The sequence below is a fragment of the Eimeria acervulina genome, genomic scaffold (genome assembly GCF_000499425.1).
Source record: "Eimeria acervulina Houghton genomic scaffold, Eah_scaff106, whole genome shotgun sequence".
Classification (NCBI taxonomy): domain Eukaryota; phylum Apicomplexa; class Conoidasida; order Eucoccidiorida; family Eimeriidae; genus Eimeria; species Eimeria acervulina.
This window is the reverse complement of record NW_013550406.1, coordinates 25,001-49,843: the sequence shown is the minus strand read 5'-3', so window position 1 is coordinate 49,843 and position 24,843 is coordinate 25,001. Positions and strand designations below refer to the sequence as shown.

The following is a 24,843-nucleotide window of genomic DNA, read 5'->3' as shown; positions in this document are numbered from 1 at the left end:
AAACCACACATAAAGCCCCAAACAATCCACATGCATGCACATATATATACATATGCATGCATGCATGCATGTGTATATGTATGGGGCTGGAGCCTTGGTTTCTGTTTGCTGCCTGCAATTGGGGGAGTTGGGGCTTTAGAGGATAAAGACTGAGAGGGGGACACGAGTAAACAAACAAACAAAGAAACAAACAAACAGAAACAGCACAGGCAGACAGACAAACAAATAAACAAACAAATAAAAACACACACACACAAACATACAAACAAATAAACATTACAGACATAGAACAGCGAGCAACATAGGAGACAAAGAGAGACACTTCAATTGGAGACCCCCGCATAATATATATATATATACACCGTAAAAGCTGTAATTGCATGTGTATATGCCTCTCAATCTGAGCGAATGACAAGAAAATAAGTGTGAATGAATGAGCAAATTAAGTAATGAATTTGTTTGATTATGCAGATACATCTCGTGTACAGAGCTACCTAGATGGTTTATGCGATGAAAAGGAGGTCGCCAGACAAATCCAAGGAATGTGGAGATGTGTCTCCTTTCCGTTTGGCATTGACTTCTCTGGGGAGTCTCCTGCATGCGTCGATGATTGTGGGGAGACTGTCTCCTGTTACTTCTCCCCTGCCTTTATTATTTCGCGCACCATAACTGATGGTTATAAAGTTCAAAAACAACTTTCTTCAGTCTTTTGTCGTAAGAACCAACACCTTCTGATGCTGATGCTGCTACCCTGCTAAAGCTGCTACCCTGCTGCTTCTCTATTGCTGCTGCTGCTGCTGCTATGTTGCTGCTATGCTGCTGCTGCTATGCTTCTGCTGCTATGCTGCTGCTGCTATGCTGCTGCTGCTGTTGCTGCTTTGCAGTTGCAGCTCTTGCAGCTCTGGTGCAGTTGCGATTGCTGCTGTTGCAAGCCTTGCTGCTGCTGCTGCTTCTACACTTTGTATTTCTATATGCATAATGAATGAGAAAACCATGTGTATAACATGTAATATCTTTGTCAGATATATTTGTGTGTGTGTATATACACCCCACAGCATGCGATGAACGAATGCTAAACGGGGTGTACAAGGGCTGCCAAACTCAAACAAGACTAGGAAGGACATGTCAGCGATGGAACAGTCAAAGCCCCCACAAACATATTATTCAACTTGGTGAAGATGCAAGCAATTACTGCAGAAACCCTGGGAATGAACAATATATTTGGTGCTTCACCACTGATCCTTCGCTCAGATTCGATATATGCGACCCCATAGGTAATCATATAATACACCCATAACCAACATACTTACAAGCTGCTGCTGCTGCTGCTGATGCTGCTGCTGATGCTGCTGCTGATGATGCCCCTGCTGATGCCATACGATTCGGTTTGAGACCCCACTGGTAATAAGACAGTACATGCTTAACCAACATATTAAGGAGATGCTGCTGCTGCTGCTGCCGGTGCTGCTGATGCTCCTGCTGCTACTGCCGGTGCTGCTGATGCTCCTGCTGCTACTGCCGGTGCTGCTGCTGCTGACACTGATGCTGCTTCCCCTGCTGCTCCTGCTAGCAAAGAGCAGCAGCATCAGGAGCAGCATCAGCAGCAGCATCAGCAGCAGCAACAGCAACAGCAGCAGCAGTACTAAAGTAGCAGCAGCATTAAGAAGAGGATCTAGGAGAGGGAAAGAAAGAAGACGGAGTGTATGCATGGTTGAGTATGTTTGTTGTTTATTAAATATTATGCATATGTCTTTGTGTATTTCTTTATTGTTTAGGTGTTAGTCGTCAGTACGTACAGCCGGCATCAAAGTTTTCAATAGAATATCATGAAGTGGGGGCTTCTCCTTATAAAGCGCTGCGCTTGTTTGAAGGGGGTACAGAGACAACAGCCTGTGGGGCCCCCGGGTTAAGCCTTGCAATGCGAGTGTCTCTACCAGTAAATGAATATGGGGTAATAATAGAGATGCCTGAGGTTGTTGTTGAAGAAGGGCAGACGCAGAAACTTATATGGAAGGACATAGAGCTGAGAGACACTCAATTCGGAAGCCTCTTAGCTTGTATCTGCGACTTTCAATACATTGCAAACTCTTCATACAGGGAGATTGGCACATGCACTAAGACTGAAGACTTCAATATACATGGGGGAATGCTAACAATCATGGGTGAGTCTCTTCTTCTTATGCTGCTCCTTTCTCTCTCTGCATATATATATATATATATGTATATATGTATATATATATTTGTATATATATATATATGCATATATATATGCATATATATATATATATAAACATACAAGGGATTATGCACACACAAGGAACTATATTAGTAGTTAATCACAAAATAATTATTGTTAATAGCAGTATTTATTAATTAATTAGCATGCATTAATAGGCCTTCACTTCTCTAGACAGGAGACAGACAGCACGCACCGGGATCCGAGTCAAGGAGACACTTCATTTACAGAGAGTCCCCAGCAGCAGCAGCAGCAGCAATTGAGAGATAGACTTGAGGTATCTGTCTCTCTCTTCCCCTGCACTCAATATCTGCAGACGCAGCAGCAGCCACCAAAGACAATGATACTTCTAGGGAGGAGACAGGGGTTGCTTTGAGGGTTTAGGGTTTAGGGTTTAGGGTTTAGAATGCAGGGTGGGAAGTTTGCCCCTGCCTGTCTGCCTGCATGCATGCATGCAGGCAGACAGGCAGGGGCATGCATGCATGCATGCATGCATAGATGTGTATGTTTGTGTCTCCTTTAGGGCCTGTGCCTTATACTCGCCACCAACTTCCTTTCTTTGGGACTTCTACTTCTTTTGAATTACCTGTTGTTGGAGTTAATTTGAAGAAAGGAGACAGGCTAGATATAGCTCGAGTTAACGGGGAGACATCTTGTTTATTGCGTTCTTTAGAGAAGACATTAAGTGTTGCAAGGGGCTTTGCTGCTGCTGCAGGTGTCTCCTCTGCTTCTGCTGCTGCTTGGCTGCAGCAAGCCTTTCGTATAGAGACGTCTGTAGCTATCAAAACTGTTCAACAAGGAAGGCTGCCTTATGGTATGGCGGTTAGTGAAGAGATATCTCTTTTTAAAGTAGGCCGCTATATTGTATGTTGGACAGGAGAAGGTACAGACGGAAAAGCAACGGGAGTCGTCACCCTATTCCAAACCACAGGTAAACCCTAAACCCTAAACCCTAAACCCTTAATTCTAAAGCCTAAACTCTAACCCATAGAAAACAGAGAGTAGAAACCCTAAACAGGAAAATTCAAACGAAGCAACAGGCAGCACCAGCACAAACAATAAACAATTAACTCTAAACCCCTGCCTTTTCACCCTAATCTAAAAACACAGGAAAACCCTAAACCCTAAACCCTAAACCCTTGTCCTGCAACCCATTACAAGGCCACAAATGCCGCAATAACAAACCCTAAACCCTAAACCCTAAACATCCTAAACCCTGAGCGTCTTAACAGTTGTACGATTACCATTTCCACTTTTTCAGCCTAAACCGTAGACCCTAAATTCTAAACCCTAAACCCTAAAGCCTAGCCCAGTCTTAAGGAGTATCTCGGGAAGGCGTCTGTCTGCGATTGTATTCTTTAGCGCTTTTGGAGCGAAGGGTTTAGGGTTTAGGGTTTGTGGTTTTAGTGTGTTTGCTGGTTATTTAGGGTTTGACGCCTCAACAAAGCAGGTAGCTACTTATGCTCCTTCTTCAGCTGGTGCTAATGAGACGCTGTTTTCAGTCTTTGTTCTGCACGGCGGCCGCAACGTCAATTTAAACTCAATTTCTTTTACTTTGAGAGAGGCAACTGAAAGCCCCTGCCAAGGAGACACTTTAGCACAGTCCTCGCAGGTCTCCAGCTTTCAAGAAGATGATGAAAGAGAAGTCGTAAGAGGCAGGTAAGACTATACTACACACCCCACAGCCCCGCATGCGCACTGCATGCGCAGTGAATACGTAATTCATATGCATAGTGCATGCGGAGTGCATGCGGAGTGCATGCATAGTGCATGCGGAGTGCATTTAGGATGTGCAAGCTGAAGAGGAGGCTTGGTTGGGAGTGAGAGTAGACGAAGGAGAAGCTGTCTATTTGTTATTTTGCATAGTTGCCTCTACTTGTGTTTGGGTTGTGTTATTTCTGTCTTTGTCTCCGATCTAACTTGCATATTTTATTTATCTCTACCTTTTCTTTGTGTCTTCGTTGTCTGATGTGCGTGTTTGTTTGTGTGCGGCTGTATATATGTATATATATATACACGCAATTTTTGTCCTATCTATCTATATATATATATATAACTATATATATATACATATATATATACTATCTAGAAACATATATGCATATATATATGTATAATATATATATATATATATATATGTGCATGTCTTGTGTTGCTTGCAGCGGTTTCCTCTTGCGTCCGGGTTCAAGCGGGCAGCTTCAGACGAGGACAGCGCTGCATATATGTTTGGAGACAGGGAGCCGTTCTCTGTTTACAGGGTTTGCAATGGTTGCTGAGTTTAGTCTTTATCAGCCTTGGCAGGTGAATAAGAAAGGGAGACAGCTTGGTGTACCTCTCGGTGTACATGCAGTTACTCTTAGCCCATTCAGTCCTTTGGGGCTTCATTGGCTGCATAACGATACTTCTGGGCTTATAAACGGAGACAAAGAAAGCGTATTTACAAAGGGACAGTTCTCAAAGACCCTTACATTTGAGGTGTATGAACAGGAGACAGTTGTTAATCTTTGGACGCATGATGATACAGCCCCTGTGCTGCTACTTACGCTGCAACGCAGCGGCTGGCTGTCTCTATCTACTGATATTACCTTTGAGAGATTCTTTCTTTATGCAGCAGAGACAGGAGAACAAGCAGCAGTCCGTAAGTACGATGCAAGAGACCCAGGAAGCCTCCTCATTGCTGCTGCTGATGCTGTCTCTTCGGAGCCTCTGCATGCGCCTTGCTGCTTGTTAACTGTCTATGAAGACACCGCAACACAGACAAACCCCTCTATATTGCTGCTAGACTCTAAAGGAGGTAATTTTGTGTGGCTAGACGGACTTGAACTCAGTCTTGTGCAAAGTAAGAACAACTGGCAGGGCCTTAAGAGCCCTCTTCAGTACCCCACAAGCCTTGCATGTCTCCCTAGAGAAAAAGAAGAGAGTGTCTCTTCATCAGGAGATGAAGCACAAGAGACAGAAGAGACGGAAGCTAAAGAAGAGCAGCAAGGAGACACTTCAAGTGGAAATGATTTTTGGGGATTGTATGACTGCTATATAGCAGACAGAGACGGAGACAGAATCGTTCATATTGAAGTTGATGCTGCAGCTAAACAATCTGCACTTGTCAGTGAAATTGCATATGCGGGGCCCAAAGCAACAAGACTTACGAGGCCTCTAGATCTCGTTGCCTTTAAATATAACGGAGAGACTCTTCTCTTCGTTTTGCAGGTGAGGAGATAAACACTTCTGCAACTTAAACCACATACTGGATGCGGAGGTTTACTGTTAGGGTTTAGGGTTTAGGGTTTAGGGTTTAGGGTTTAGGGTTCTATGGTTCTTTTGTCAGTGTGTTTGTTTTAGGGTTTATAATTTACGGTTAGCGTTTAAAGTTTCAGGTTCAGGGTGTAGACGCTTGAGTTTAGAGTTTAGGGTTTAGTGTTTAGGGTGTAAGGAGTGGGCATTAGGGTTTAGGGTTTAGTTAATAAGGAGTGGGCATTAGGGTTTAGCGTTTAGAGTGTAAGGAGTGGACATTAGGGTTTAGTGTTTAGCGCGTAAGGAGTGGGCCTTAGGGTTTAGTGTTTAGCGTGTAAGGAGTGGACATTAGGGTTTAGGGTTTAGGGTTTAGGGTTTGTATATTTGCATGCATTTCAGGAAGGGAAGGTTGGTATAGATTTGCTGGTGCCAACTAGTGGAGGAGCGACAGATTATCACGGGTCGTCTCAAGACACTGCAGGATTGAATTTAGGGGCCCCTACGAGCGCATTTTCAGTAGAGGTCGGGGAGAGGGGTTCTGGACTAGACTTTGCTCGTCTTGTGGTGTATAGGACATCTTTAGAAGACATATTTGTGCAGTCTGTGTCTCTTGATGCTACTGCTGTAGCTCCTGCATTTACATATACTCATGCTGGATGGTATACAGTGGGAGATGAAGTATTATTAGAGCCTTTAATAGCAGGAAGAACATCTATGAGTGCTTTCAATTCTTTTTATCTGAACCCTAATGTAGCAAACTTTGCCTTCGTAAGGCAAATTGCTTCTGTAGATAGAATTAAAGGGACACTGTCTCTTCAGCTGGCTCCTTCAACAGGCCCCAGTGTTGAAGTTGGTGTTGTAGGTCAAGGTGTTGTGAATGAAGTTAATAGCAGCATTTCTTTTTATATTGCTTGCAAGAACGGGCACTTCATGAGGCATGGGATGTGTGCTAAGTGCCCTGTAGGGACATACAACAGTCTCGCCTTAGTCAAACAGTCTCCTTTAGATAGATGGGGTGCATGCAAACCTTGTGAAGAAAATAAATCTACTGTCTCCGAGGGATCTACATCAGAAGACCAGTGTATATGTGCAAAGGGATTCCATCTAGATGAACAGGCACCCGAAAAAGGATGCGTACCATGCCCCCCAGGCAAGACACACACATGTTGCTGCTGCTGCTGCTGTTGCTGCTGCTGCTGAGGTGGTGCTGCTGCTGCTGGTCAACTGCTCCTTTTGCTGCTGCGTCTCGAGTGCTGCTGCGGTTGCTCATATGCTGCTGCTGATGTTGTTGCACAACTGTTGCTGGTGCTGCTGTTTAACTACTGCTGCTACTGCTGCTGTTGCTGACTATCCGTAGCTGCTGCGTGTGCGTTTATGAGTGCTCTTTGCTGCTACAAACTGGCGTTTGTTTATTGAATTTGTGCATGAAGTAAACCCTAATTAATTAATAACTAAACATAATTAATGAGGGGGAAAGATGCATCATTATGTGCTGCTGCAGGCACCTGGAAGGATACTGTCTCCAACACCGGGTGTCTAGGCACCCGCTGCCCAGCGAACTCCTCTTCAACTGTCTCCGGAGCAACGACTGCTGAGGAGAGAAAATGTGCATGGTGAGTATCTGCACAGAAAGGGACTGTTCTTATGTTGCTGCTGCTGCTGTTGCTACTGCTGCTGCTGCAGCTGCTGCAGCTGCTGCTGCTGGTCTTTTATGTGGGTTTCTTTGCATGCAGCAACCCCGGATACGTATATGATAAGGATTTAGACTCGTGCATACTTGCTGCTGCTGGGACATTCTCTCCTGGGGGTTACCGTGCCTCTGCATTTGCCTGTCCCCTTAACACAACAACTGTCTCCGATTCTACTGGGCCGTTTACTTCTTTACAAGATTGTGCATGCAATAAAGGATTTGAACCTGCCTCCGCTGAGTCTCTTAATGACAGCAACAGCTCTGCTTATAAGTTTAGAGAGTGGCTGAGGAGTATCCCAGAGTATGCAGGGATAGGAGACCATCAAGTGTGTGTACCTTGTGGATATAAGCGTTACAAGGAGACAGTCTCCTCTTCTGCATGCGTGCCTTGTCCTATGAATTCTTACTCAAGCACCCACTCTCCTACTAGCAAGAAAGATTGTAATATGTGCCTACCAGGGTTTTATGAAACAGAAAATGAAGAGTTCTTATGCGGCCAATGCCCCCCAGGATATATATGTGTAGGAAGCGAGCCTGCTATTCCCTCTCTTGTTGCTTACGCGGGTATTAAAAAAGTTTGTCTTGAACACTCTAATACACTGCCGGGGACAGTAGAAAACGATCATCCATATAAGTGCTTGTAAGCCATATATACACCCCACACACACCAACACAATAAACCCTAAATCCTAAACCCTAAACCCTAAACCCTAAAGATGGTGGGGAAGTGTCTTTTTGATCAGCACCGCCAGTAGATCCATAAACTTCTTCATGCACATATGTCTCCTCCTCTCGCCTTTGCAGAGATAGGGATTGAGGTGTATGCATCTCTCCTGTAGAAGGAGACACTTTGCTCTCTCTTTTTAGATACAACTTGCATGCGTATGTTAGGCTGTTATGAAATGCAGTGTCTCCTCAATCGAGATAAAGATACCAACGATTCATATGCCTTCCATCGTTGATCTTACGGCATGCATGCATGCATGCATGCATGCATATGGGGTGCGTGTGGGGTGTTATTGGAGTGTTGTGGGCTTTGCGTTTGAGGTGTCTGCGCAGGTGTTTGCCTGGATATGAGGCTGTATTTCCTTCGTGGGGTTTAGGGATGATAACATGTCGCGCTGTTGAGAAGGGGACATTTAAAGATATGCTGTCAAATACACCTGCACAGAATTGTCCCTTTGGGGCAAAGTCAGAGACAGTTGGAGCAGACTCTCTGTCTCTTTGTGTTTGCGGGGCTGGCGAATATAGAGACACTGCAACCAACCGCTGTATGGTGAGAACTGTGCATGCATCTGCATCGTTTCGCCTGTCTCCGTTTGTCTCCTTTTCTGTCTCTCTCTCTGCTCACCTCTCTCCCTTTGTCTCCATTCATCTTCTCTATCTGATTGTCTGTCTCCGTTTGTCTCCTTTGGTGTCTCTGTGATTGCCTGTCTCCGTTTGTCTTCATTCGTGTCTCATATGCAAAATAACAAGGGGAGGTGCCTGTACACCCCAATGCAGCTACACTAAAGAGATAATATTATAATTATAATAATATGATTGTCGTTGCTGCTATTGCTATTGTTATTGTTGCTGTTACTATTATTACTATTATTCTACTTAGTGTTATTAGTATTAGTGACGTTATTAGCAACACCATTACAACCACTTACTCTCGTTGCCCTGACTATAATAGTAAATAATAAAATAATGTTATTGTTATTCATACTGCTACTATTGTTATTATCAATTGCAAATGCTTGTGTTGTTGTGACTGCTATTATTATTATTATTATTATTATTATTATTATTATTATTATTATTTTTATTATTATGACGGTTCGCATGACTCTGTTGGTTGTTGTTGTTGTACTTACTACAAAATAATAATAACAATAATAAGAAAATAACAATAAAACCAGAACAATAACAACAACAACAACAACAACAACAACAACAACAACAACAACAACAACAATAATAATAATAATAATAATAATGATAGTATAAAGACTTGTGATGTTTATTTGTTATAGACCTGCCCCAAGGGATTTTACTGTCCGGGTGGCTATGATAAAGAAGAAGGGGTAGAGAAGACGAAGGTGCGATGCCCGAGTAATATGACAACAGCAGAAGAAGGAGCAAAGTCTGCATCGGAGTGTATGTGTGGTGCTGGATATTATTTACCTGTCTCTAATGCAGCAGAAGAATATAAGAATTGCTTAGAATGTCCTATTAATACTTATAAAGATACTATTGGTAATACATTTTGTCGGTCTTGTAACGATAACTCAGGGACAACTACTACAGGTGCTACTTCAGCGTCTCAATGTCTTTGTAATGGTGGATATTATTATAGTGATGAACTTAAACAATGTACTGCATGCAGAGACCCCAGAAAGTATTGCCCAGGAGGCAGTGTTGCATGCACAGATGAACCCTCTTGTGTGGGGGGCTCTATGCCAGCCCCACCAGTACCTTGCCCAAGCCATACCCGCATCACTGCAGGGTTTGATACCCCCTCAAGCCCTAATGACTGTGAGAAACAAACTCCTAATCACTTGCAGTCTCTATCTCTCTGCTGCTGTCTCCTTCTCTGTCTCTGTCTCTCTCTGTCTCAGTCTGTTTTTTCTGTCTCTTGGCTCTTTGTTTTTCTGTGTCTGGCTGTGCGTTTGTATCTGTCTGTGCTTCTGTCTCTGTCCCTTTGCTTATTTGTCTGCCTCTCTGTTTCCTTGTCTGTCTCTCTGTTTCTGTTTTTCTCTCTCTCTCTCTACATATATATATATATACATATGTACACACACACACACATATATATATATATATAAATATGTACACACACACATATATATATAATATATATATATATATAAGCATATCTACATCTATATATATATATCTATTTTGGTGTGCGTTGATGAAGGTTTGTGCGACAAGGGTTTTGCCTTTCGCGGTTACGACGAGATGGGCGGGAAGAAGTGTGCAGCTTGTGCTGCTGGTTCATATAAAACATCTGTCCAAGACGCGAACTGTAATGGTTTATGCGGCAGCCATTCAACAAGCTTACAGGGTATGCAAGATCAGAGTCAGTGCTTCTGTGAGGCAGGGACATACTTTGCTGCTGGTAGTTGTCATGAATGCCCTGCAGGAGCAACATGTTTAGGAGGTTTATCAGAAGATGCAAGAGAAAATCTTTTAAAGGATCCCACAACTGTTTCTATTAGCAGCAAAGATCATATTAAACCCTATCCTAAAGCTGGTTTCTTCTTAGTACAACTCAGAGAAGAGCTTGAAGATCCAGGAGACTGGTATTTTATTAAATGTCCTGTCTCTAGTGCATGTCAAGAGCACGGGAGTTGTATAGAGACAATGGCTGACTTTTTATGTAGTGAATGTAAACCAGGTTATACAAATACTTTTGATCATGAGGAGATATGTACGCAATGTCCTTCAACAGGAGCTAATATAACTCTTTGTATATTGTATTATTTATGTTTATTATTGTTTAATATTGCAATGGCTTATATGAATGTTGCTGCGGGGTTTAATAGACGCTCTATACACTCTATTGTTATTAAAATTGCTTCAAACTTTGTTACTTGTATGTGGGTCTTATCTGTTGTTGATCTTGAACAAATTGAACTACCAAGCTGGCTGTACAGACTTCAATCAGATGTTGCTCAACAGATATCTTCTTCTCAGAAGACGCACTGGACGTCTGTAGATTGTGTATTACGTGAGGCTCTAGCATTATCTTATGGAGATTCTTTTTTCTTTACTCGTCTATTCTATGCTTTTTTGCCTATCTTTTTGCCTCTTGCTGCTACTCTTATTATGTTTATCTTCGTCTCTAGAGTTAAACATTACTATCGTCATAGTACTCAACGGAAGCTCGGTGTACTGCAGCAAACAATTCGGTTTGATTTAGTTGGTCTAACAGAACAATTAAGAGATAAGTTGGAGGAAGATCGTCTCTTTATGATGTTTAGATATGTCCCCTTACCAGGAGAATCTGCTTGGAGACGTGCATATAAGTTCTTTGAAGATATGACTCCTATTTATGTTACTGTCTCCTTTTTTATATATACATCTACCACCCGATATATGCTGAGTCTCCTTGAATGTAAAGCCATAGACTTTGGTGAAGAACACGGGAGAAGATATTTCTTAACTTCTGCTATGAGTGTTGAATGTGTACTGTCTCCTTCAAGCGATTATTTTAAATTCTTTGTCTTAGGATTAGCAGGTCTTCTACTATGGAGTATAGGCATTCCCTTAGGTGCATTTCTTGTGCTGTATGTTAATCGTAAGAATCTTAACAGCAAGGAGACACGTCTTAAGTATGGGTTTCTTCATAACGGATTTGTTCGTGAATATTGGTATTGGGAGACAGTTGTCTTTGCTCGCAAACTCTCTGTTCTTGTTGTCTCTTCTATTCTTCTCTTCGGTACAAGCACTCTCTCTGCTGCTAGTATTACGGTTGCTACTGCTATTGCTATTGCCTTCAATATTCTCCATTTACGGTGTCAGCCCTTCGATAAGAGGTGCGTCACATGCAGATACTGTCTCCTTTTCTGGTATACATCCTGAAGACGTTTCGCTGTCTGTCTCTTCTTCTTTACCTCTCTGTTCACTCTCTTTCTTCTTCGCTTCCTCTATCTCCTTCGCTGTATTTTGCTGTCCCTCGCGGTATACCTCTATATTGTTGTGTCTCTTTCTGTCTCCTTCTGTCTCTGACTGTCCTTGTCTATGTCTCTCTAGCTATATATATAATATATATAATATATATATATATATATGTATCTTCTCTCTTTCTCTCCATCTCTGTCTTTCTCTGTCTCTCTGTCTGGGTCTTTGCGGTGTGCTGCTGCTGGTTTTCATGTCTGCTGTCTCTTTCCTGCAGCGCAGCCATGCTGTCTCCTCTGTCTCTTCTTTAGGGTGTCTCTGGAGACACTGAAGCTGCAGAGTTGAGGAGAAGGGCTTTGCTGTCTCTGTTTTATTTTCTTGTTTTGCACAGGAGTTACTCTACCCTCGACAGACTCGAAAACCACAGCATGGCTATCTGGACCATTGCCTCCTGCACCATGGGAGTATGCTGCTGCTGCTGCTGCTGCTGCTGCTGCTGCTGCTCCCGCTGCTGTTGTTGCTGCCGCTGCTACTGCTACTGCCGCTGCTGCTCTTTTATTTATTCGTCTGCTTGTTGTGTATATGCTCACATCTGCACTTCCATCTATTTATTTGTTTATTTAAATAAATAAATAAATATATATATACATATTTATTTATTTTTATGTTTTTGATTTGTTTGTGTTTGTTTGCAGTTGCTGCTGGGAGCACGTTTCTCTGGTTTGATAAACGCAGTGCTGTTGGGTTTTATAGGAGTGCCTGTAATATTTTTTGTGTTTGAAGTCGGTGTAAATTTAGTATTTGCATACTTTGATAATGTCCGAGCGACGAGGAGCTTCTTCTGGGTTCCGTTTATAGGACAAGTGTTTAGGTTTTTCTCGCGATTATCTGAAAAGAGAAGAGCTAGAGAGCCTGTTGTTATATTTAATGATACAGAGCAATCAATACAACTTGTAGCAGCAAAAAGGACAGGAAGATTTGCTAGATTATTCAGACAAAGAGAAAAAAGTATTAATTATGAAGAACGTATTTACTTTCTTAAAGTCATGGGAGAAGCCTTAGGACTCGCTGTTGTACACCTCAGGCTTGATGTTATTCCTGGTTCTTTTATAGAGTTTGCACTTCGTTTAGGCTTAGCTTTCTCTCGATTAGAAGAAGAAAATCAAAATAAAAAAGCATCGCTTCAAGCATTAGCAGGAGGAGATATGTCAAAGCTATTAGACTGGACCCTACAACAAGAAGCAACGCAAGAAAAGAAGAGACAGTTGTTAAGAACAAAAAGCAGTATGGCTGTTGGTATGCATAGTTACTATACAGATCTACAAAAAAAACTAGAAGAACAAGAAGAGACATTAACACCTCCATCTGATGATGAAGAAGAAGAAGAGACAAAGAAAGACAGACTCAGAGATATTGAAGGAGGAGAATCAAGCATCAGCGAAAGCAGCTCCGAAGCAGCAGAAGAAGATAAAAAAGACCTCGGTATCTCATCACTAGGGTTTAGGGTTTAGGGTTTAGGGTTTAGAGCTTAGGGTTTATTGATTCGCCTGTTTGTCCTGAGGCAACAATATGAATTGTTCTTTCTTTCTTTTTCTTTCTATCTCTCTGTTTATCTCTCTCTCTCTGTCTCTCTATCTGTATATATATATATATATATATATATATATATATATATATCTGTCTCTGTCTCTGTCTCTGTCTCTCTCTCTCTCTCTCTCTCTGTATTTGTGTGTATATGTATGCGTATAGGTGCGTTTGTCTGTCTCTTTTTTTGTCTCTCCCTCTCTCTCGTTCTGTATAAATATATATATATATATGCATGTATATGTGTGTGTTTATTGGTGGGGTTGTTGTTGTTGCATGCATTGCTTAATGATATTTTGTGTTTTGTTTGTTTGTTTGTTTGTTTGATGTGGATTGATTAGATATGCGTTTACAAGAGTTAGAGAAGTTTGTCTCAAGAATGACAGAAGAAGAACAAGAGGAGACAACATATTTATTTAATGAAGACTTAACAAACTGCGGTATTGCTTTATCTGAATTATATTTGTCTCTATTGAAGCTACAGCTGAAGTCGCCGAGTGCAATTGCAGACCAGTTTGAAGCATTTAGAGAGAAGAAGGAGATTGTTTTAAGAGAAAGGGCTGAGAAATATAAGATAAGAAATAATAAACTGCGTATCATCAGAGATGCTCTACTCTGTCTCCTCCAGGAGACACCTGGGGCCCTCTCTCGTGTATTACCAACACAAGAGGAGACAGAGAAAGTACAACAAAAGTTAGAGCAAATTAAGCAGCAAAACCAAGAGCTGCTGCGACAGCTAGAAGAACTTAGAGAAAATCCTGATAGCTATGACAAACCAGGAGACAAAGACAACCCCTTAGAGTGGATAGAAGCAAACGAAGCAGAAGACGGAGACAACAAAACGCAGCAGCAAACAAGCACACCCACAACTCAACAAGAACAACAAACGAGTAAACCACAAGATAACGCAAGCGTCAGCAGCCAAGCCAGCAGACTCTCCGATCTGTAAGCTTTTATCCACACGTGCTGCTGTTCCTGCCGCTGTTGCTGCTGCTGCTGCTGCTGCTGCTGCTGCTGCTGCTGCTGCTGTTGCTTTTACGGTGTGCAGGTAGCGTGATCCTGAGATGCAGCTGGAAAAGCAGCATTTATTTCTTGTGCTGAACTGTCTCTTTTTTGTGTCTTTTTGTGGTGTCTCCTTTTGCTGTCTCCTTTGCTGCTGCTTGACGCGCACTTCTTCTTCAGGGAGGCGTTTAGCATTGAAGGCGAAGAGGAGTCGCTGCAGGGGGCTCCTTACCGCGTTGTTGGGGCGAATGCTGCGGACTGGCTAGAGGATTGATTAATCCTGCAGCAACACCACTACTTCTGTCTCCATTCCTAGCTAGCTACAGCTAGCTGTTGCTAGCTACAGCCAGCTATGCCCAACTACAGCTAGCTACAGCTAACTATGGTTGGCAACAGCTAGCGGTGGCTAGCTACAGCTAGCTATGGTTATCTACAGCTAGCTATGGCTAGCTGCAGCTAGCTGTGGCTAGCTACAGCTAGCTATGGCTGTCTACAGCTAGCTGTGGCTAGCTACAGCTAGCTAGAGTTCAAGGGGAAGGGCCGCCGCTGCTTTTTATGCATGGAGGCGGTGCATTTGGGTTTTTGCTGGACTTTGTCTAAGCGTCGTCTGCATGTAGAAGCGCTATATATAATCAACAACACAATTAATATATTATATATACAACATATATACATATATATATATATAGATGCATCAAGCTACTCTGAAGAAAGAGTAGTGTAACGCCATTAAGGCACTGAGGGTCTGCGGGTGGTGATGAAGTAAAGGGCCCTCAAAGATAGAAGAAGACTTGTCTGTCTCTCTGTCTCTCTGTCTCTCTTTCTGTTAAAAGGAGACAGAGTTAATGGAGACAGTCCTTTTAAAGCGTCAGTTTGAATAAGGATTATATTACTGAGTTCAGCGCTTATAGATTGAGTTAGTAGATATGCATAGAGCCCCTTATATAAGAAGCAGCAGCAAGAAGGAGGCTGTCTGTCTGTACACCGCAGCTGCTGCTGCTTGAAGTAGCTGCGGCTGTCTCTTCTTTAAACGAACAACTGCAGCATCAGCACTCGCATCTCTTCTAATAAAAAGCGAGAAGACAAAGGGTTTACTCCTTCAGAACTCTATCTATCTGTGCTGGCAGCAATAATAAACAAGCTAGCAGTTTTGTTGTGTGTACACCGCATTTGTTGCTGCACATACACCCCATCTTCATCTCTTTTCTCTGATTCAAAAGGAACAGCTAAAAGTCACATGCTTGCAGGCTTTGACGGCTCAATCTCGTCGTGTATGTTTTAGGGTTTAGGGTTTAGGGTTTAGGGTTTAGTGTTGAGGGTTAGGGTTTAGAGTAACCAATAGCATTGTAAGCTGAAGACGCACACAACCCAAAAAAAAACCCTCTCAAAACTCAAACTTCAGTTCTTGAGTTCTAGGGTTTAGGGTTTAGGGTTTCTCGTGGGGAGGGCCCAGAGGGCCCCCTCCACATCAGTTGGGGGCCCCCCTATCGATCTTTGGGGGCCCCCTGAGGCGAGGAAGCAGCAACAGAAAGCAGTGGTTCTTGAACCAGTTTAGGGTTTAGGGTTTAGGGTTTATGAAATTAAACGTCTTAGGGTCTAGAACTTCAGTGAAAGTAAGCATCCACATGCAGGGGGGCCCCTCGAACAACTATGGGGGCCCCCCTTCTTGGGGTTTGTCTGCTTGTGTTTCTAATACAGCATTTTCTTATTATTTCAATCCTTATCAATCCGTTACTATCTTGCTGTGCTCTCTCGCTGCAGCAGACAACTCCTAATAGGGGGCCCCCCCTACACCAGAACCCAAGGGGCCCCCCCCGCGCTTGCCCTGGGTCTTTAATATGGGGGGCCCCCCTACCCTTTTCTAAGTACCTCGGGGGGCCCCCTGGAGGGGGCCCCTCACCTAAGGCGCTGAGTTTCATCAATCTGGCTGTGTACCCTCGCTGCTTCAAGTCAGAATGTGGGGGCCCCCAAGGGGGTGGGCCCCTAGGGGCCCCCATGGGGGCCCCTAGGGGGCCCCATAGAGTGGCACCTCCGGTGTTCGCCAAAGGAGGGGCTTCCAGCCCTACGCGCGGCGCATCGAGACGCAGACAGCGCGGTCAGAAGGAGCAGCAGCAGAGCAGCAGTAGCAGCAGCAGCAGTAGTAGCAGCAACGGCAGCAGCAAGAGGGAGAAGGATTGCCTTAGTCTTGCAGGTCGTGTAGTGGCTTGTCTACCTGGGGGCCGGTTTAAGGTGCAGCTGGAGTCAGCAGCAGCAGCTGCAGCAGCAGCAGCAGGGCTGTCTCCTGTATTTGGAGACACCTTAGAGGCCCCTTTGGGCCTTAGAGACAAAATGATAATGTGCTCTCTTAGTGGCAAGCTGCGCATTAATCGGGTGTATGTGCACCTTCACGACTTTGTTGTCTTGCAGACAAACCCTCTCTCCCCTCAAGAAGGCCGTATTGTCTTTAGAATAAAAGACAATCCTGCTGCTGCTGCTGCTGATGATGATGATGCTGCTGCTGCTGATGCTCACCACTGACTTGCTGCCTGCTGCTGCCGCTGCTGCTGCAATAGCAGCGGGGCTTTGCTGCTGCCTGCAGCCATTTTAATACAACCGCTAAAGAACTGTGAAACCCCTGTACACCTGAGTACACCTTTCAAACCCTAAACCCTAAACCCTTCACTCTATAGACTGCTAACCCTAAACCCTCAAACCCGAAATTCTTCACTCTAGACTGTAAACCCTAAACCCTTGACTGCAAATGAAAACCCTAAACCCTAGCGCCAGGTGCGCAAAGCTGCAGGGGGCATATCGTTCCATCCCTTCCCAGTGGCAGCAGCAGCTGCAGCAGCTGCTGCTGCAGCTGCAGCGCTTCAGGGGTCTGCTTTTTTGGTGTTTTGAGGGGATAGAGTAGCAGCAGCAGCAGCAGTGGATTGCGTAGATGTCGCTGCTGCTGTTGCTGCAGTTGCTGCTGCAGTTGCTGCTGCTGCTGTTGGTGTTGCTGCATGTGTTGCTGCCGCTGCCGTTGATGTTTGTAGTGCTGCCGCTGTCGCTGCTGCTGCTGCTGCTGCTGCAGTAGTAGCAGCAGTAGCACTCATAGGTGTAGAGCCCCCGGTGGCTGCAGGGGTTGTTAATGAAGCTGCTGCTGCACCCCGAACTGGGGCCACGCCTGGAACGTGATGCTGCTGCTGCTGCTGCTGTTGCTGCTGTTGCTGCTGCTGCTGCTGTTGTTGCTGCTGCTGCTGCTGCTCAGGCTGATGAGGCTTTCGCCCCACACTATCGCCGCTAGGCCCCCGCTGCACTGCAGCAAAGGCCTCGTCTGTTGCTGCTGCATGCAACGCAGCTGCAGCAGCAGCAGCCTGTGCCACTGCTGCTGCTGAGTGCGCTGCCGCTGCTGCTGCTTTCGCTGTCTCCTTTGCAGTTGCTGCGGTCTCCGCAGCAACGCCAGCAGCAGGAGCCGCAGTCGCTGGGGTATGCCTATCAGCAGCAGGTGCTTCGTGCTGCTCTCCTGCTACTGCTGCTGCTGCTGTTGCTGCTGCTGCTCCCTGCGGCTGGGCTGCCTGCGGCTGTTTGGTTTTGCTGTTCTCTTCCGCTGCTGCTGGCTGTGCTGCTGAGGCCGCGGCCTTCGTAGCGTCTGTTGCAGCAGCAGCAGCAGTTGCTGCTGCTGCTGCTGGCTGGGCCAGCGTGCTGCCGGCGTTGGCTGCAGCAAGAGCCCCATGCGTTGCTGCTGTTGCTGCTGTTGCTGCAGTTGCTGCAGCAACCTTTGCAGCATCTGCTGGTACTGCCCCAGTTGAATCTTTTTCGTGTGCATCTGCTGTTGCTCTGACGGCCGCAGGGGCGGCAGCAGCAGCTGCTGCTGCTGCCGGAGCGGCAGCAGCAGCAACAGCAGCAGGTGCAGCAGCAGCGGCAGTCTTGGCTTGCTGCTGCTGCGCTCGCTGCTGCGCCAGCCTGTTATGGGCGTTGGGGATAGTAAACGTTGAGGCCCCATCAGCTGCAGCAAGTGCATGCGGGTCAATTGGCTGTACACTAGGATCTGCAAGCACAGCAGCAGCAGCAGCAGCAGCAAAAAGAGCAGCACGTTGACCCAAGCACTGCCCAAAGACTAAACAAAACAAATAAAAAAATACCCCCTCAGCAGCAGCCAAAGCCCAGCAGCAGCGGCTGCAGCATCGCATCCAGCAGCAGCAACAACAACAGCGCCACCACCATCAGCAGCAGCAACAACAACAGTGCCATCACCAGGAGCAGCAGCAGCAGCAGCAACAGCAACAGCACCACCATCAAGAGCAGCAGCAACAACAGGGCCATCAGCAGCAGCAGCATGAGCAGCAGCAGCATGAGCAGCAGCAGCAGCAGCAGCAGCAGCATGAGCAGCAGCAGCAGCAGCATGAGCAGCAGCAGCAGCAGCAGCAGCTGACTGATATGATCAAATGGATCAGTTTTATTTGCTTCATTAATAACTGCTGTGGGGTTGCGGATCCATATATGCTGCAGCGCCTCCTCTACTGTAATTCTTTGCTGAGGAATAGGAGACAGCATTTTCGTTATTAAATCCTTCGCGCTGCTGCTGACCGGGCGCCATAAAGGCCCATCAAAAGACAAAGGATATGTCTGTACACCCCACACCCCACACCCCACACCCCGCACTTGGTATTAGCTATAAAAAGCTTAAAACAGAAACACGCAAGAAAAGAACTCTTAAAAGATACATATATATATAGATACACCATACAAACATATATATATATATATATATATATATATTATATGTATATATATATTATATATATACACCCCTTATATAGTAAAGAAACACTAACTCAGAGAAGAGATTCTGCTGCATGCACCACCATACACCCTATACAAACAAAGCCTTAAAAAAATGAAATAAAAAATATACTAAACAGATAAGCATAAACCCTAATAATACACCCCACATAAACAGACAGCAATAAACCCTAAACCCTAAACCCTAGCTGAAGAAGAAAGCAGATCCGCAGTGGTGCTATGAAGTTAGCAGGTAGCGTATTGCTGATGCCTGTTTGGTTTTCAGGGGCAACACTAGGGTTTAGGGTTTAGGGTGTACCTGATGGAAGTGAGGAGAACCTAAGTGTTTATTTATAGGGAAGGGCAGACGCCCCCGCAGCAAAAGATAAGTAATAACACCAACAGACCAGAGGTCTGCTTGTTGATTGTATCCCTCAAGAGATAATACCTCAGGTGCAACGTACCTAAACCGCAAACCCTAAACCCTAAACCCTAAACCCTAGACCCTAGACCCTAGACCCTAAATGTGGTTCAAAAAAGATACAATGGATTAACCCAGAGAAAGAAACGGCTCATTAGAAACAGTATCAAAGCATACAAGCACCAGCAGCACAAGCAGCACAAGCAGCACAAGAAGCAGCAGCAGCTAGCATCATTCGCATCAGCTGCAGCACTGAAGCCAGCAGTACAAAAAGCAGGGCAAGGAAAAGCAGCAGTACTAGCAGCAGCAGCAGTAACAACAGCAGCACCACCATCATAATCATCATCAGCACCAGGATCAGCAGCAGCAGCAGCAACACCAAAATCAGCAGCAGCAGCAGGATCAGCAGCAGCAGCAGGATCAGCAGCAGCACCAAAATTAGCAGCAGCAGGACCAGCAGCAGCACCAAAATCAGCAGCAGCAGGATCAGCAGTAGCAACAGGATCAGCAGCAGCAGGATGAGCAGGATAAGGATGAGCAGCAGCAGGAGGATCAGCAGCAGCAGGATCAGCAGCAGCAGGAGGATAATAAGAGCAGTGAGTGTATGTTTACGCGAGTGTGCCGCAGGGCTGATGAAGGAATTCGTTTGGGCCGCAGAGCGTAGAGAGGCCGAAGTCTGCGAGTTTGATGGTAGCGTTTTCTGTTTTGTCTGTTAATAATATATTCTCAGGTTTTAAATCTCTATGGATGATTCCACACTTGTGTAAATAAAATACTGTAGACAGCAGCTGAGATACTATCCTGTATACACCCCACACAAATATATATATATATATATATGTATATATATGTATATATGTATGTATATATATTGTGTCTCCTTCAAAGCTATTTAAAAAAATAAACAGAGACAGCAGCAGACAGAAAGAGACAGAGATATACTCAAATATAGAGAGGCAAGACACAGATAAGAGGAGATACAGCTACACTAAAAACATATATAGGAGGAGACAGCTACAATAAAACAAACAAACCGCAGCAGCAACTCTTGCAGCAGCAGCAGCAACTCTAGCAGAAGCAGAACCAACTCTAGCAGCAGCAGAAGCAGCACCAGCTTCAGCAGCAACAGCAGAGGCAGCAGAAGGAGCAGCAGCAGAATCAGCAGCAGCAGCAGAATCAGCAGCAGCAGCAACAGCAGCAGCAGACCTGTTGACGTGGACCTCTGGGAGGTGGTGGTTGGCGTGAATTAAATCGAAGAGCTCTCCCCCCCTGACGAGCTCCATGACGATATAAAGTGTCTCCTTTGTATCGACCATCTCCTGAAGCAAACGCATTCATTCTCAAACAAACCCCACCCTGCTGCTGCTGTTGCTGCTGTTGCTGTTGCAGCACCATTGGCAGCAGCAACAGCAGATGCAGCCGCAGCACCAGGTAGTGCTGCTGCTGCTGCAGCAGCACCACCCGAAACAGCAACACAGCCGCGCAGATATTGTGTCCTTTCACATACACTCCACCAGTAGCAGCAGCAAAACAACGTGCAGCAACAACAACAACAACAACGCGCAGCAGCAGAAACAGCAACAGCAGCAACAACGCGCAGCAGCAGAATCAGAAGCAGCAGCAGGAAGAGCAGCAACAAAAGGTGGAGAAGCAGCAGCAGGAAGAGCAGCAGGAGCAGCAGCAGTAAGAGCAGGAGGAGAAGCAGCAGTAAGAGCAGCAGGAGCAGTGCTATGTTTGTTACCTTAAGACGAATGACGTTAGGGTGGTTGAGAAGTCTAAGAATAACCATCTCGCTTCTCAGCAGCTCTTTCTCGTGTCTGTTGATCTTTCCTTTATCAATTACTTTAATCGCTACCTCTTCTCCTGTCTTTTTGTGCACTCCTCGATACACCACGCTGAACTTCCCTGCATGCAATCAACGCACTCAGTATCTACGCAATACCTACACACAACTAGCTAGCTAGCTACCTAGCAAGCTAGCTAGCTAGCTAGTTAGCTAGCTAGCTAGCTACCTAGGTAGGTAGGTAGGTAGGTAGATAGGTAGGTAGGTAGATGGATATATGATAGATAGCTAGATAGCTAGCTAGCTAGATGGATAGATAGCTAGCTATATAGATCTATATATTGATATAGACAGAATTGTTTGCCTGCTACATAACCAGCTACATACCCATCCACCTCACCAGCAGCAGCAGCAAGCAGCTCGCGCGCGATAAGCGAAGCGCTAGTGCAACTGAATGGTGAGCCAGGTAGCTACACAGATACCTAGCTAGCTAGCTGCCTGCTGTGTTGCTAGCTAGCTAACTAGCTAACTATGGTGTTTGCCTGGCAGCTAGCTAGCTAGCTACGTAGCTAGCTGTTAGAATTACCTTGACCCAGCTGTTCGTGCACTTCGTAGAAATGCTCCAGAGACTGCTGGCGAGTGGATGCCCGCAGGGCGTCTACCCACTGCTGCTGCTCCTGAAGCAACAGCAGCAGCAACAGCAGCAGCAGCAGCAGCAGCTGCATTAAGAGCAGCAGCAACAACGTATCACGGCTGGTCGGACGCCCTCCACGGGCGCCTACGCACAGCAGCAGCAACGCCACCACCACCACCAGCAACAACAACAACAGCAGCAACAGCAGCAACAGCAGCAGCAGCAGCAGCAGCAGCAGCACATACCTGTGCCGACTGCGCATATAAGACCCTCCTGGCTACTGAGTCTCCTCTGGGGTGTACGATAGCAATGCCGTGGGGCCTGAGGGCCCCCGCGTCTGGGATCGTCTCCACGAAGCACCCCTCTAAGAACATAAACCCTCGAGGCTTCGCGTCGCCCTGCGCACAAACCCTAAACCCTAAACCCTAAACCCTGGCCCCAGGCGGAAGATAGGAGGGAAGAGCAGCGCTGGGGCACCGCTACCGCGAAGTCCTCAGCCCTCAGGTGTCTGTCTCCTTTTGTGTGTCTCTTGTTGTCTCCTCCTGTCTGTCTCCTTGTGTCTCTCTCCAGCTCTAGTCTGCCTCTGTCTCCCCTTAAGTGTTTGTCTGTTGTTGTTAATATGCCTCTTTATTACATTCTTTTATCTGTTTCTTTAATTGCGTCTCTCGCCTCTGCTTCATCTATTATATGCCTTCTACTGTCTCTGTCTCCGTCTCTTTATTACTGTCTCCTTTGTGGTGTCTGTCTCCTTTGTGGTGTCTGCTGCTTACTTTTTTCTTATAATAGTAGAGCATATTATCAATAAGAACATAGAAGCGAGCCTGCCACTGATGAAGATGTTTGCCTTTCTTTAATAAGACCCCGTCTAAAGATGTCTCAGCAACAGACAGCAGCTCTGTGCTGCGGCTGAAGTCCCAGTTGCACTCCCAGCAGTGCGTATACACCCCACGTCGCGCAACAGAACCACTGTTGCTGCTGCTGCTGCTGCTGCTGCTGCTGCTGCTGCTGCTGCTTGGGGGGGGCTTGCTCGCACCTGCTGCAGCCACGGTGGAATCCGTTGCTGCTGCAGAATCTGCTGTCTCTGATTGCTGCTGCTGTCCCTCCTGGGTCCTGTGGGGTGTAGAAGCCGCGTCTCCTGCTACTGCTGCTGCTGCTGCTGCTGCCGCTGCTGCCGCTGCTGTGGGTCCAGATGCCGCGCTTGCGAGTGTGGCTGTTGTTGAGGCTGCTGCTGCTGCCGCCGTTGCTGCTGCTGCAGCTTCGTGCTGGTTGCTGCAGTTGCTGCACTCAATCACCACCTGTCCCTGCAGCAAACATAGCTGAAGAGACCTCCCTCTGCAACTGGGACACAGCAGCAGCGGGCGGTGGCACTTAGGGCATGAGTGAAGATCTTGCTCTCCTGCTGCTGCTGCTGCTGCTGCTGCTGCTGCTCCCGCTTCTTTTGCTGCATGCTCCCGAATCAAAGACCCTAAAGTGCCAGATAAAGAAGCAACAGAAGGCAGCGCCCCCAGTTCAGCCCCACAGTCGGAGACATAGGCAGGGCTCTCCGCGTCTCCGTCTCCCTGCTGCTGCTGCTGCTGGTGCTGCTGCTGTTGCTGCCGCGGATGCAGCGGCGTAGGCTGTCCCTTCAGCAGCAAATGAACATCTAAGTCAGGCCTCAGAGACCGGTCAAAGTCGCACACCTTCATAGACCCTGGGTTTCTGCTGCTGCTCTCTGCTGCTGCTGCTGCTGCAGGCGCTGCTGCTGCTGCTGCTGCTGTGCCAGTTGCTCCTGCGGGAGCTGCTGCTGCTGGAGTTGCTGCTGCTGGAGTTGTTGCTGCTCCGGCGGACTCGGCCGTCGGTGCTGCTGCCCCAGCTGCGCCCCCAGCAGTCCCTCGCGCTGCAGGCGTTCCTGCTGCTGCTGCTGCTCCTGCTGCTGCTGCCGCTGGTGCTGCTGCAGCTGTTGCTGCAGCGATCCCAATCCGCTCCCCCAACTTAGCCCCCGGAGTAGCACCGCGAGATACAGAAGGGAGAGAGATGCACTGAGTGCCTCCCGCTGCTGCTGCTGGGGGTGTTGCTGCTGCTGGGGCTGCTGCCGCTGCTGCTGGGGCTGCTGCTGCTGCTGCTGTTGGTGACGGGGCTGCTGCTGCAGGAGCTGCCGCTGCAGGGGATACTCCTGTCGTAGACGAAGCAGCTTGTCCCGTTGCAGCAGGTCCTGGTGCTGTTGCTGCTGGTCTTGCTGCCTCTGGAATGTGCTGCTGCGCCGGCGCTGCTGCTGCTGCTAGTAGTTCTCCCTGACTGGCAGCAACAGGCGCACCACCTGCTTGCTGCAAAGCAACCCCCGCTGCGCCTTGCTGCTGCTGCTGCTGCTGCTGTGCGCGGGCCTCCTCCGCAACGGGTTTGGCGGGGGTTCCTGCTGCTGCTGTTGCTGCTGCGACCCCCGCTGCTGCAGCTGCTGCTGCCGCGGCTGCGGCAGCAGCCTTGAGCGAGCCTGCAGCAGCAGCAGCAGCATTTACAGCAGCAGCAGCAGCTGGTGTTGCTGCTGCTGTGTCTCCACCTACAGGGGTGAGCGAGCCAGCAGTGCTGGCAAGGCCTGCACCTGACGCTGCAGCAGAACCCGCAGCAGCAGATGCTGCAGCAGCTGTAGCAGCAGTAGACACAGGAAGGCTGGTGGGGCCCCTCCCTCTGTCTCCTGAGCCAATAAGAGACAGCTTAGACCCTAAAGAACTAAATGTCTCCTTTGCTGCTGCAGAGACAACGCGCGACTGCAGCGGCATCCCTCCGTGGTGCCCTGTAAACAGACGCCGCACCTGCAGCAGCAGCAGCAGCAGCAGCAGCAGCAGAAGCAGCAACACAAGCAACTGAGTGCACCACACGCAACCCTGCTGCAAAGGCAACACCATGTGCAGCAACAGCTGCAGCGCCTACAGCT

General features: G+C 46.7%; 4 protein-coding genes across 4 annotated transcripts in view; 3 read left to right on the top strand and 1 right to left on the bottom strand.

Moving 5' to 3' along the window:
* Positions 1–1,918: 1,918 nt before the first annotated feature.
* Positions 1,919–8,583, top strand: EAH_00016840 (hypothetical protein, conserved; the record flags this gene model as incomplete). The annotated part of the gene is made up of 8 exons (XM_013397749.1): positions 1,919–2,162; positions 2,952–3,167; positions 3,664–3,895; positions 4,399–5,443; positions 5,867–6,185; positions 6,969–7,080; positions 7,201–7,458; positions 8,217–8,583. 8 exons carry the CDS (start codon positions 1,919–1,921, stop codon positions 8,581–8,583), a joined length of 2,793 nt encoding a protein of 930 aa, XP_013253203.1.
* A 4,228-nt stretch (positions 8,584–12,811) lies between these two features.
* On the top strand, positions 12,812–14,625 carry EAH_00016830 (hypothetical protein, conserved; the record flags this gene model as incomplete). Its single annotated transcript, XM_013397748.1, has 3 exons — positions 12,812–13,247; positions 13,691–14,294; positions 14,532–14,625. The coding sequence occupies 3 exons, from the start codon at positions 12,812–12,814 to the stop codon at positions 14,623–14,625; spliced, it is 1,134 nt and encodes a 377-aa protein (XP_013253202.1).
* A 963-nt stretch (positions 14,626–15,588) lies between these two features.
* On the top strand, positions 15,589–16,868 carry EAH_00016820 (hypothetical protein, conserved; the record flags this gene model as incomplete). Its single annotated transcript, XM_013397747.1, has 3 exons — positions 15,589–15,622; positions 15,945–15,964; positions 16,050–16,868. The coding sequence occupies 3 exons, from the start codon at positions 15,589–15,591 to the stop codon at positions 16,866–16,868; spliced, it is 873 nt and encodes a 290-aa protein (XP_013253201.1).
* A 335-nt stretch (positions 16,869–17,203) lies between these two features.
* EAH_00016810 (EF hand domain-containing protein, putative) overlaps positions 17,204–24,843 on the bottom strand; it is a gene marked incomplete at both ends in the record, with an annotated part of 11,615 nt that continues 3,975 nt past the window's right edge. Inside the window, 8 exons of the mRNA XM_013397746.1 lie at positions 17,204–18,363; positions 18,749–18,941; positions 19,417–19,561; positions 20,725–20,837; positions 21,260–21,423; positions 21,888–21,978; positions 22,181–22,333; positions 22,706–24,721. Coding sequence (XP_013253200.1) covers positions 17,204–18,363; positions 18,749–18,941; positions 19,417–19,561; positions 20,725–20,837; positions 21,260–21,423; positions 21,888–21,978; positions 22,181–22,333; positions 22,706–24,721 — 4,035 coding nt within the window. The remainder of the gene's footprint in view (positions 18,364–18,748; positions 18,942–19,416; positions 19,562–20,724; positions 20,838–21,259; positions 21,424–21,887; positions 21,979–22,180; positions 22,334–22,705; positions 24,722–24,843) is intronic.